The following is a 13,360-nucleotide window of genomic DNA, read 5'->3' as shown; positions in this document are numbered from 1 at the left end:
GCATGGAAAATTCTTCCCAGACCACTCAGCAGCCGTCTGCTTTTCTGCACCACATAAAACTCTTGATTCTTATTCCTGCCTATGGTGCTTTAACTGCTTCTATTGCTGGTTTTTAGTGCTGCTTTCCCTTAGTTCAGTTTTTTGTTTTTTTGCCCCTTGAACTTTCCTGCAGAGGCAAGTGTTTCTTGTGCCAATGGCGGTCGGGGGGCCAGAAGCAAAAGTGGGTGAAAATACAGTGGGCATACAATTTGTGCATGCTGGGGAAAGCAGTGGCTTGTGCAATCCTGAATGCCAGCGCAGGACCTGCTCTTTGGCTGTGGGCCACTGCCAGGAAGAACCACAGGCCAGTGAAAGGGAAAGGTGGCTGTTTTAACTGGTTGATAGTGTCAACAAGGCCAACTTTATTTTGATAACCACAAAGATACGGAACTTTTATCCCCTCCATTAGCCACCAAACATATTTACAACCTTAAACCTGGATCTCTGCTATGGCTCTCTTTTCCAGAATGAAGAGGACTGTCATTACTTGATGTCACCGAGAGGAAAAGTTCTTGGGGTTGCTGAACAGCTGTCCAGATTGTTGGCACTATAGAACTAACTGTAAGGAGAACCTTCACCAAACTGCACTGTCCGCATAGCCTGGTGAGAGGCATGATTGACAGTTCTGGCAACAGCTTCCGTTATAAGGGCAGGGGCAACCACTTGCCTTTGTCTTGGGCAAATTGCTGCCCTCCAGGTATATTGGACTAACAGTTCCCAAGTGGCCAAGGCTGCACTAGCAGCTTACATCATGCCACTCCCAGCGGTCCTAAGCTTTCCCTCTGCCCTTTTTTAGTTGAATGGCATTTTTAGTATGAGTTGCCTAAATTCACCCTTTGGCTTATAAGTACCACAAGCACCAGAATCCTGTTTCCAAACCACCATCAGGCAAGTGTCACATTTTCCAACTGTTTGCAGCACTAGGATAAAAAAGTTGCTTCCATCCAAATTTTGCCTTCCTAAACAACCCATTGAGGCACACTAAAGCCACTCTTTATGGCAACTGCAGAGTATACATATTGAAATCACACAAACCCTGTTCCACTCCAGTCAGCCTAGGAACTGGTCAGAGATGACAAGGATTGGAATCCAAAAGCTGCTGGTGGGATTGCGGGCAGGGGGTAACTTCCCCTTCGCTGCAATATCTGCTGAATTAGCCTTTAAACCCCCCCAAAAAAACTATAATAGAACTCTCTAGGGAGGAAAACGTTTTTTTAGCAAACAAAATTAAGGAACAAGTGTCCCTTGGAAGTTTGCCAGTATAATTTCTTGGGTCTATAAATTTAACATGATAAAGAAGCAATTCTTTGAGTACCAAGTGTCTTTGGATGAAGGCCATGACATTCACAAGGAAACAAAGCTGCCAATGTTCAAGATGAAAGTACACTTTGGGTCAGCCTTGTTTGCATCACATACTACCATAGTAAGCTGGCAAGGATGGGGTTTGTCCATTTCCTCCCCATTGTCAGTGAAGTGGCCACAGTTGAAATCCAACTTAGGTAGCGCTGCTCAGCCACTTCATACTCTGATTTGCCCACCCCCACAGGAGGAGCCCATCTCCCTGCATAAGTGGGGCAGGACTAAGAATCCCATAAGGGCAGGCACAAGATGAGATCTGGCCCTTCCCCTACAAGTCTGTAATGGTGGACAGCTACCCAACCAGTGCTGTGACACAATTGTGGCCTATTCCTGCTAGGGGTGCAAGTGAGTAATTGATCAAACAAACCCTGCCGCAGATAGGGAAAGTTTCTCTACACTATCGGCCTGTCTGTATAGAATTTGTTACTATGCACACAACCCACAACCCACCACACACACACCCAGACACAAGCCACCATCATTTCCGTAGGCTAAAGTGCACGATTGATCATTGTCTAGAATTTAACAATATTGCCATGGGGATTGGGATTGGGGGGGGGGGGGAAGCAACAATCTAACAGGGTCAGTACCAACTTTGGTAGATAAGTTTTCACTTTGGGATGTAAGTCAGAAGCAGTTTTCTTTTTTCCCTGCTGACTTTGCCAAAAAGAAGATGTGTTCCTGAGCAAAGAAACCCTTTAACCCTCCTGCAGGCGGGGGTCACTGAAAATAAGATAAATTGGGAAGTGGCCATGGAAGATTCGGGAGCAAATTCCATGAGCTCTGCAGCGAGAGGATCCATGATTGGGGATTCCACCCCTAAGGCCTCTGTTGTCCAGGCTCCAGCACAGGAACTGCTCAGCCATCCCACACCAGTGTTCTTGTGCACAACTGAAGAATTGTTTAACTGTCAGTTAAACAGCATAGCAGACACCCCTGTTCACAAAGACAGACAGGGGTGAAGTGTTTGCTCTGAAGAAGGTACTTTTGGGATGCAAAGTTCAGCGGCCAGAGTTTCATTTCCCCACGCACATCAGAAATAGGGAAACACCATTAAGTCAGATGTTGAGAGCTGCAATGGTCTTCACCAGGGTGACCTGCGACTCAGACTCCATGGCGTTTTTATTATTGTCTGAGAGGTTGCTCTTGCCTCCTAGGACTTTCTGCCGGTGTCTGTCTTCCTGCCTTCGCTTCTTCTCCAGCCGCTGTTGCTTCTTCTCCTGCCTGTTGGACACCTGCCAAAGGGGAGAATTAGCAAAGCAGTGAAGGAGGAGGACTGTGATTTAGAGGGATCCCCTAGGTAGCAGAGTCTGAGGGTGCAGGTGTCAGAAGATGGTGGGAACCAAGGCCTAAACAAAGGGGACATCAAGAAAGGGATGGACTTTGCCATTGTCATGGAGGAGGAGGAGGAGGAGAGTTGCAGCACAACAAGCAAAAAACAAAATGACAGGAGCTGCTTCAATCATTCTGTGGGAACTAGGGCTGTGCAACAGCTTTGGCTAAATTCAGAACTGAATCAGGCCAATTTCTTCCCTATTCAGATTGGACGTAAGAAGCAACAAATTGCTGCAGAGCAAATTAGGCTGTCCCAGATCAATTCATGGCAATTTGTGCTGATCGGTAGCTCAACACAGCACTCAGAAAGCCAGAGTTTCCCAACTGTTGCATTTATTAATTATAACGCCATGTAAAAAGAACACCAGGGTTGGGAGCTGGAGGAAAGTTAGAATGCTATGAACAGGTCCAGACCGGGATCCTATCTGGATTCACAAATTGGGACTATAAATCAGATCAGTGTGTCTAGGGTATGGGATAGTAGGAATTAAAGGAATGACTGATTTGGCAAGACTGCAGTTTTAAAGATCAGCCTTTCCCAATCTAATGCCCTGCAGGCAGTTTTGAGTACAATTCCCACCAGCTCTGGGGCTGATGGAGTCATGAACCTGGAGCACACAAGGTTGGGGAAGGCTGTTTTGGATGAAGCATATGCATTGAAGAGATTTTAAAAAAAGTGATACCACCACAATCCTGAGGGGAGTGTCTGCACAAGGAGTTGGGATGGCAATGCTGGAAGGACAAGTTGGGAGAGAGCAGATCTCAGAATTTCTGCCTGGGATGTGATTCTGACACCATCCAGGCAGATTCCTCTGTGGAATCCCCAATTAAAAGTACCACTGCAAGGTGGGGGGAAAACCCAGGGCTCCCACAGAACTCCCCCCTCCCCCTTCCCTTCAAGATACCTTTGGTGCCTGCTTTTTACTGGCTTGGTTTGCTTCCAGCGAGCTCATTTGGAGCTTGTTGTTTTCTATTTCCTGGCTCCCAAAAATCCTACTGCCACTTCCATTTTCTTCCCACAGGGCTGGCCTGGGATGCAGTTTCAGTCGGTTTGTTTCCTGGGCTTCTTGGGCTTTCTCAGCATCTAGGAGAGGGACAGTGATTTGTCAGAGACCCATCCTGGGCCAAGGGGGTGGACTAGATTGCCCTTGGGGTCCCTCCCCATTCCACAATACTGATTCTAGAAGATGCAGTGGAGTGGGCCATTATTGTGGAGTGGCAGAGGGAAGGAAAGGGTAGCAAGGGAGAACCTGCAAACAGAAGGCTTAAGCCAGCCTGTCTCCCATCCATCCATTCCTTCCTGCAAGTGGTTTCCCTCCAGGTGGGTTTATTTCCTGGTCGTGTAGCTGCCTGAAACAGGGTGTCTGTAAATGGGAAGCAGCAAGGAGGTGGGAGAGGTAAGCACATACCCCAACCCCTACCTGCCAGAGGAGGTAGTGGCAGACACCAACTTGGGCAGCTCTAGACAAGTAGGGCTATCAGTAGCTACTAGCCAGGATGGCTACATTCTCCCTCCACTATCAGAGGCAGCAATAGCAGCCATTGCTGGAAACCACAAGAGGGGAGAGTGCTCCTGCTTGCCAGTTTCCCACAGTCATCTGGTTGGCCCCTGTGAGAACAGGATGGTGGACTAGACAGAGGTGGATTTAGAACAGTGTGACCAGTACTGCTACACTGGGGATCAAGCCTAGGGGGCACTGCAGAGGTCGCAACTATGATGTAGTGCATGGATAGCAAACTAAGGCCTGGGGGCCGGATCCGGCCCAATCGCCTTCTAAATCCGGCCCACGGACGTTCCAGGAATCAGCGTGTTTTTACATGAGTAAAATGTGTGCTTTTATTTAAAATGCATCTCTGAGTTATTTGTGGGGCATAGGAATTTGTTCATGCCCCCCCCAAAAAAATATAGTCCGGCCCACCAGGTCTGAGGGACAGTGGACCTGCTGAAAAGGTTTGGTGACCCCTGATGTAGAGAATTTAACAGAAAGGAAGATGAGAGGCAGGAGGCACGAAATTTTGGCCTCACACAGGGCACCGCTGAAATTTGAAAGATCAAAGTCCACCCCCAGACAAGATGGACTCCCTTTGGTCTCATCCAGCACTCAGGCTCTTCTTATGTCCTTATCCCTCCATATCTATTCCATCTCTGAAGTGGCAGGGCATGTTTGACAGGTGAGATTCATGCACCTGCCTCATAATTCTCCTTTAGGAAGATGCTGCGCACACAATGGAAGACTGTGGGCCAGGAACACTTAATTGCAGCCTCTGGAAGGCTCTTAGAATCATAGAATTGTAGAGTTGGAAGGGACGCCAAGGGCCATCAAATCCAAACTCCTGTAATGCAGGATTTTGGGGGGGTGGGGTGGGGGTGGAGTTCCGCTTCCATGTTGCTTCCCTTCTTTATTTCAAAAGGGCTGCTGTACTGTAATTGGTAATTGTGTGGCAAGAGCAACCCACTACTCACGGAGCCTTTTCACTTCATTTATCTGACACACAACAAATATTGCAGAGTCGATATTGTAGTCCTCCGTTTCAAGGATCCGGATGATTAATTCAGCATCCTAAAAAGCAAACAAGGTGTGCTGGATAGACAGTGAATTTTACCGTTGTACAGCAGGCTCGTTTTTGCACATAGCCCTCTGTATTATCCACCCAGGCAACCAATAGGCATTCTCAGAGTTCAAGAACATATTCTAGCAGGAAGAAACACTTAAGGAGGGAACGACGTATGGCAGATGAGAGCTGCAGCTTGGGGAGAGGGGGCTTAGCCTAGAGCCAACTAGGGGCACATTTGGCTCCTGGGGCTGAGGTTCCACCCCTGTCTTACAGCAAGAGAAGGGAATCTGTGGACCTCCAGACACTGTCAGGGGACAACTTTGATCATCCCTGACTACTGATTAGACTACTGGGACTGATGGGAGCTCAATTCCATTATCATCACCATCTGGGGGGCCTTGGACTCCCCCCCCCTCACTGCCTGAGAGGCACCTCCACCAGCATTTCCCCAAGCAAAGGAATGGCACAGGCTCACCAGGCAGCCGGTTGCATTCCGCACTTTCTGGACAGCATCCTCAATTTCGTCTTGGACTTCCTCTTCTGATTCTGCTTCCTCCTTTTCTTTTTTATTACATTCATTTCTGCACAACATCTGGAATGACAGGAAGGCATTGCAATATGTCTTCCTATGTCATTGGGATGGGGGGGCATGGGTGGGTCGTGTGAGCAAGGCCTGTCATTTATTCCACTGAAACTATTTATAGGCCACTATTCAAACAAAATGGTTGGGAAAATATGGCTTACAAAATGGTTTACAAAAATATACAAATAAAACAAAATGGTTTACAAAAAAATTGTAAACCAGAATTGGCTTACATTTTGTAAACCAAAATGGTTTACAAAAATATACACAAATAAATAAACCCTGTGCCTTTCCCATGTAATCTGTCTCTCAGCAGGCAGACAGGACTACCCAGGTGGGAAAGAGCCATGCACAGCTGCTCAAGGACTCCCCAGAGGCTTCTGCACATGAGAGTGTATGCGAGTGAGAGAAAGAGAAAGAGAAAGAGAAAGAGAGAGGAAGTGAGTGTCAGTGAGTGTGTGTCTTCCACAATTTCAGTTGCAAGCCAGAATTATTCCCACTTGCCCAGCAGTTTCTGGAAGGAAAAATCACCAGGAAATGAGCTAAATGATCAGAAGATGGTTGCAGCACTGCGTGAGACTGTACAGCCACACGCTTCAGGGTCAATTCACCTTTGACAGTGGGTCAGAGTATCTGGCACCTGCTATCAGAGATCCTTCTTTAGCTGGAGTTGCTAGGAACTACACCTGCTCTTTCTGCATGCCAAGCAAGTACTCTACAGCTAAGCTAGGCATCCCTCCTAAACTCTTATCTTACCCAGCTTGGATAATTAAATCATAGGCTCCCACCCACTGCTTGATCTATTCCACAACATCTGGTTTAATAGAGTAGGAAATCTGTTAAAATGCATTAATTTGCTTTTATAGCCTCTCTGTATTGCCAAGCTAAGCATCCACTGCTCAGAAAAAAGAGAAAGCCCCATCCCGGTAGCATCTCCAGAGAATACCTAGCAGGGCCCAGAACCAACCTCCGTCTGCAGCCGGGCAGGAGCCTCAGAGTTGTCATTAATCTTCCGGACGCTGTCATAGTGCTCTCCATATCGATATGCAATGTGCAGCTCTCGAGCATTGCTTTTGTCTGTTCCACGAATCTGAGAAAGAAGAATGGGTCGGGGCAGATGCATGATGAGAGACTGGTGCAAGTGGGGCTTTAAATCTGGATGCTTTCAAGAGCATTCAACTTCCTCAAAAAGAAGCAATGCCTTCACTAAAGCAAGTGCCTGCCATTTCCAGTGTGGATTCATGTGATTTATTGGTTCTACAGTTTCCATCTATCTAGCTCAGTGAAGGCGAGGCCCCCAAGCCTCTCATAACTCTACCAAGAAGAACTCCCTTCTGCCAATTCCCCCATCCAGCACCTAGATCCTTAGCAAGGATGCGTTTCACGGGTCAGCTCTGTCAGAAATACCAATAAAAGGAAAGCCCAAATTTGGACAGCCCAGCTTACAAGTATGGCAGAGGATTTCAAGACCAAGGGAAATATGAATGGTGACATTATTCCAATGTAATATTTGTAACATTTTGTACCAGCTACAATTCCAAACAAGTTGTCATAGACAATGTGGGGTGCATTGAAATAATCGGACCTAGATGCCTATTTTGCATAAGAAAGGGACTGCCCCCCCTCTCCAAATTTGGAAAATTATTGTTAGCCGTATTGCAACAGGAGGAAAATTATGCTTAACCAGTGTAATGGCACATTATTGTTCAATGACAAATTGAGTGTTTTGAGACTTACCTGCCACAGAGGGGCATTGAGCTGGTGGATGACAACATTGACTTGATTGTTCTTCGCAAAGGCTACAATGGCATCGTTGCCAGCAAAAGTTCCAGGCTGTGCCAAATTGGAAACTGGAAAAAATAAGAAGAGAGGAGGAGGAGAAATGAAAGGTACATTGAAGAAGGAGAAAAAAGCAAATAAAAGAAAGATGCTACACAGATACGGCAATGGCAATAGCACAGAACAAAATACCCTTTGACAAGGACAAGTGAAGTTGCCAAAGGGACATTCACTTGGAGTAATACCAGGCAACCAAGACCTGCAGGATCTCATTCAGATCTTGATTGGGTTCATGGAGATGTTTTATCTATAAACCTGTGTCACTGGCAACATTCACTCCAAATTTAAAGCAAACACTTTAAAGCAAAAACTGAAACAGTTTATGACTATGTGTGGAAATATAAATGGTTCTCCTATAATGATACAATGTGAATGTAGGCTGAGACTTATTCTGATGCAATGCATTGGAGTACACACATTTTTTCTTCCAAAGGCCTCCAAGTGTTGGTATGTATTGTATAGTGTTGCCATATTTCAAAAAGTAAAACCCCAGAGAGATATTGCGCTTCTAGCTTTTTTTAGACAAACCCCAAAGTTGTTGATCTTTTTTTTTTATTACAAAAACGCCAAAAAACCAACATTTTTTGATTGACTTGCCAGGACAAACCACCGCCTTTCGGAAATTCCCCCCTTACATCAATTCTGCCTTTGAGATCCCCGGAATTATTGCAGCCCTAGTATTGTACATAAGTCCCACAATTCAAACAGGCTTCCTTAACTTGCCATCTTCCAGATGTTTTGGACTAAAATTCCCAGTGACCCCAGACAGCAACTGTGGAAATTATAATCCAAATATCTGGAAAGTGGTACAGTGAGTAAGGCTGAGTTAGACAAACATTTTAAATACAGTAGCTCAACAGCAACAACAGTAGTAGCACAGCAGGGCAAGACAAACATAAGAGCACAACAGGAGAATATATATTAACCTAGAAGCCTGAGAAAATAAAAACAGACATGTCCTGGACAACCTTTCTAGGTTTTGAATGTGACCTCAACATACAGACCCTGATGCCAAGCCATAAAGCAGGAGTGCCTAACTCCCATCAGGCCCAAGCAAGTCAGGGATGCCAGGAATTGCAGTCCAGCACCCTCTGAGGGTCACAGGATAGCCACCCCTGCAATGAAAAGCTTTAAATATAAGCACCAGCACTTTGAACAGAGCTTAGAACCAGTGCAATACATATTCTCACTGGTTGATCCCACTTAGCAGCCTGTATTTTGGACGAACAGCACTCAAAGGTAGCAGTAGGCACAACTTCCGCCTCTCACAAAGGGCACCCACCGTGCTTCTCAAAAGGAACATCATCCTCCACAAAAGGCTCAAAGTCCTCCCGTTGCTTTATCATGTAGTCCACAGTTTCCTGGCGGTGTTTGAGGTGGTCTCGGGAGTGACCTTCAAGCTGGTCTCCAAGAGCCCGGAACAAGCAATTCCTGTGGGAAGACATAATGCCCAATTGAGTTTGTCTGAAGGAGATTTGTCAAAAGGTGGTGGAGTAACATCATGGTCCTTGGTTTGTTAACAATTCAGGACTGAACCAACACATGTCCATAAGAAGCTGCCTTACCCTGAGTTAGGCCACTTTACACTCATAGGCAGCAGCAGGTCTCCAGAATTTTCAACAGGGGTCTCCCTCAGCTCTACCTGAAGATGCCAGTATTGATCCTGGGACCTTCTGCATGCAAAGCAGGTGTCATGGTCTTACTAAGCTTTTTTGTCAAATCACACTATACACTGTTTTCCTTCCAGTACGATACAAATTTGGATGTCTGTCTAACCAAGCATATGTCCCTGATCCTCACATTTTCTTTTATATGTTTATAATCATCATACTGCTTTTTTAAGGATCCCAAAAAGAACTTAAACTTAAGAACTGATACCTGGGTTTGCTTATTTCCTCCTCTATCCCAATCAGTTTTCCTTTTGTGCTGCACCCTGTGCTTTTTTTCTTTAAAAATGTTTAGGAGTACTCTCATTTTGACTGAAGAAAATCACCATTTTCTAGTTCAAATTGGGGGAAATAAATACAGTAAATGGACAAAAGTACAAAGATTCACAAAATGTTTAGGGTTGTGTGTCCCCCTGTGTCCCCCCCAGAAAAAAAGCACTGGCGGCACCTTTTTAGACTGCCAGCCTGAGAGCAGGGGAAGTCTTTTCTTTTCTTTTAGACTTTTTAGAGAATTCTGTAAGCTATTCTTGCGAGCCTTTTTTTTTTTTTTTGGCTGAAAAACAGGAGAAAGGTTTTTTGCATAAATAAATAAGGGAGAAATGGATAAAGATGGCAGGCCTTAGGGAAGGAGCAGGGAGTAGAATTCTGCTTCCTTTTCCAACTTCCTCCTTTAATGCAGCTAAAGAAAACAAGGAAATTCAACAGCAGCTTTTTTTCCACAACTTCCTACCATGGAGAGAAGGAAACCTTTACATGCCAGACTCCTGACTATCTTGAGCTTGATAAAAGCAGAGGAGCCTTTTAAAAACACCAGAAAATAAGCTGGCAATGCTAAAGAAAGATATTGGGAACGGGGTCTTGGCTCAGAACGTTTGCTGGGCCGTATGACAGTGGGCGGAGTTTGCTTCTAGACATCAAAGTTGAGGGACGTGGCTTGGAACCCTCGAGCGCAGAGGGCGGTTGTGGGCGGGGCGTGGGGGTTGTGGGCGGTTGTAGTTTAGATCTCTCTCGCGCGCAGGAGCCGTTGCGGTGGGCGGAGCTTCAAAGCTGAGGGGGCGGGGCATGGCTCACCCGTCGCCCGGCACCTCCCTGAGTCGCAGCCCGAGCGCCTGCAGCTGCCCGGCCAGGCCTCCCTCGCCCTCAGCCTGGGGTCGGTTCCGCCTTTCGCGCGCCAGCGCCCTCCGAGCCGCTCGCTCGTCCCGTTTCCGCTCCGTCTCTGCCTTCCCCGGCCGGGCCTTCGCCGCTTGTTTGCGAGACATCGTCGCGGGAGAGCCGGAAAACCGGCTCCTGTCAGTCGGCGGCGAGCGCGGTTCTCGTTACTGCGCCTGCGCGCCACGCCCACTTCCGCCTGACGCGGAAGCAACTAAGAAGTGGGGATCATAGAGAAATGAGTTGCAGAGCCGTCATCTGACTCCTGGATCATAGAGAACAGGACCGGAGCGGTCACCCGGCCTCCTGGAAGCCAGTTGCGACCTTAAAAGGGGCATGTATTTCATGGGAATCATGTGTTGCTCCCCAATCAATCTTCAGTTTATCACCCTGACCTCTGTACTTTATTTATTGCCTTGTTTTCTTATTAGCTCCTGCTGACGTTAATAAAATTTGCCCAGTTTCAGGATTACTCCTCCTGGTTCTTTCCAGTCGATTTTTAGTTCTGGGTGTCTCAAAAGACAGTGGGAGATATGTGGAATAAGGATACAGTGTCAGAATGAAAAGCAATTGTAGAACAATATAGCGGGGGTGGTTTTAACGTGCTGTAAAAAACCCACTATTTTCTTCCTTTTGAGACCTGTTCACCCCTGTGAGGGGCACATACTCCAGTTGATTGTGACCAGGTAACCTCCAGACTAGATTATTGCCACGTCTTATGCATGTGGCTCTTTTGAAGATCCCAGAAAAAAATTATTTCAAAGTACAACTGCTAGGCTGCTAATTAGGGGAGTGGACAAATGGATCACATCTCATCAGTCCTTTAACAACTGGACTGGCTGCTGACCTTTTTTAAATGAGTACAATACAAGGTGTGCTGCTAATCTTTGAAAGCCTAAACAGCATAAATCATATAATCTAATTAACAAATCATCAGTAAAATTATTTATTATTATTTATTGAATTTATATACCACCCTATACCCACCCACAGGTCTCAGGGCAGTTCACAGGATAAAATCAGAATATAAAACCACCAAGTACGCTCCGTAATCAAAATAAAAACAACCCAATAACTCACAATGTTAAAATGTTGTTCATATGGGTTGAAAGAGTTTCCTTCAGGATTCAGCTCTCTGCTCCCAGGGTCTCCAGAAGTTAAATATCTGAACAGGAAATTGGCATATGAACATAGCCTGCTGGATCGGGCCTATTGCCAATCTGCTCCAGCATCCTTTTTCCACAGTGGCCAACTAGACCAAGGAGAAGCCCTTGCAAGGCCTCACCAGGGGACAGAAAGGGAGATTCAGCAAAGACTTTCCCTTGAGGAGAAACCCTTGCAGAGGTTTACCCCCACTCCCATCACGGAGGCAGCAAGGGGCATTCTCAGGCATTGAAGCATCTCTGGCTGCCCCTGTATGCACACACACTCAGAAATAAGTTCCATCAAATTCAAAGGGGCTTGTCCCCATGGGTGGGTGTGGATGTCTGGTAGCTTAGACCCCACTGTCTAGCCTCTACCTTTGTCCTGGATTGTGACTGAGGCCGGCAAAAACCTGTCATTTTTTTTTTCTTGGTTTCTCATTTTCCTACTCTTAAACTCAGCACTCATCATTTCTCAGTTTGCAAATTTAAAAACTAGTTCTCATGAAAATTCAGCAGCATTTTTGTGCCTATTTCTCCTGTATGCAATCTTGACTAACATACATACTTTTGCAAAACAATTTCCCCTTCTATAAAAGGTTGTATGCTATTATATTAATGTGCACTAGGGTGATAACTTTTTCATTTTTTCCTCAAAAATTATTTCCTGTAGCGCAAATGGATGAACCTTTGCCTATTAATGACTAAAACGAGGTATATTCCATTGAAATATTTAAAAAAGGTTACGCACAAACCGTTTTTCATTTTTTTGTATGCCGTTTTACCATTTCATAAAATTGTATTAACAATTCTGTATATTTTCGTATCAAATTTGGACACAACACCACATTCCACAATGGGGAGTGTTCTTAGCAACATAGGGCATACAAATGTCACACCTGCGCAAGGTAAAAGCCCCTTTTGGGGACCTCAAAACTCAGCCAGCAGACCCTGCCGGGCATGCTGGGAAAAGAACCTACAAGAGAGGTAGCAAAACATCGTCCTCTAGCGGCGTCTATACTGTTACTGCAGCTAAAAAAAGCTTCCTGGTGTGTTTGATGACCCTATATAATGTTGTATATATGTGACTCTAAACCTCGGGTTCAATTTTATATCTGCTTACAGTGATTTCAAAAATGGTCAAAAAACTGATGAATAAAAAAATTTAAATCATTTTGTGCGTGAGGTTTTTTTTAAATCAAATCTCTTTGAAAGTAAGATTTTATCTAATCTTTAATGAAAGCTCATTTTTTACCCTAGCATGTGCATCTCTTGGCTGGAGAACTGCTTTGCAAAATGTAGAGAACTACACATTTCAGAGGACTGAGTATGTTTCAAAAAGTGCAAATTAGATTTCCTTATAAATGTAGACCAAATTGAATTCCTCCACCCCTAATTGTGGCCCATGATGCACCTTATATATACTTCAATCAAAAATATCCACTTCAATAGCATTTCCATGCGCTCTGGCTTCTGTCATGGTGTTCCGTTGAGCCAGAAGTGGTTTAGTCATGCTGGCCACATGACCCAGAAAGCTGTCTGTGGATAAACGCTGGCTCCCTCGGCCTGAAAGCGAGATGAGCGCCACAACCCCATAGCCACCTTTGACTGGACTTAACCATCCAAGGGTCCTTTACCCCCCCCCCCTTTTAACCTTATTTCAACATTTCTTACTTACCTTTTACAAATAC

The 13,360-nt window shown here is 45.5% G+C and overlaps 1 protein-coding gene across 1 annotated transcript; it reads right to left on the bottom strand.

Moving 5' to 3' along the window:
• Positions 1-365: 365 nt before the first annotated feature.
• OTUD3 (OTU deubiquitinase 3) lies at positions 366-12,817 on the bottom strand. The gene is made up of 8 exons (XM_035120349.3): positions 10,450-12,817; positions 8,994-9,142; positions 7,610-7,722; positions 6,840-6,962; positions 5,765-5,881; positions 5,198-5,294; positions 3,639-3,817; positions 366-2,633 (listed from the first exon to the last, which is right to left on the bottom strand). Exons 1-8 carry the CDS (start codon positions 10,635-10,637, stop codon positions 2,457-2,459), a joined length of 1,143 nt encoding a protein of 380 aa, XP_034976240.3. The 5' UTR covers positions 10,638-12,817; the 3' UTR covers positions 366-2,456.
• Between the last annotated feature and the right edge of the window lie 543 nt (positions 12,818-13,360).

Source organism: Zootoca vivipara, chromosome 6, assembly GCF_965207765.1.
Source record: "Zootoca vivipara chromosome 6, rZooViv2.hap1.1, whole genome shotgun sequence".
Classification (NCBI taxonomy): domain Eukaryota; kingdom Metazoa; phylum Chordata; class Lepidosauria; order Squamata; family Lacertidae; genus Zootoca; species Zootoca vivipara.
Note: the sequence above shows the minus strand (reverse complement) of the source record. Positions and strands in the feature narration are given on the sequence as shown.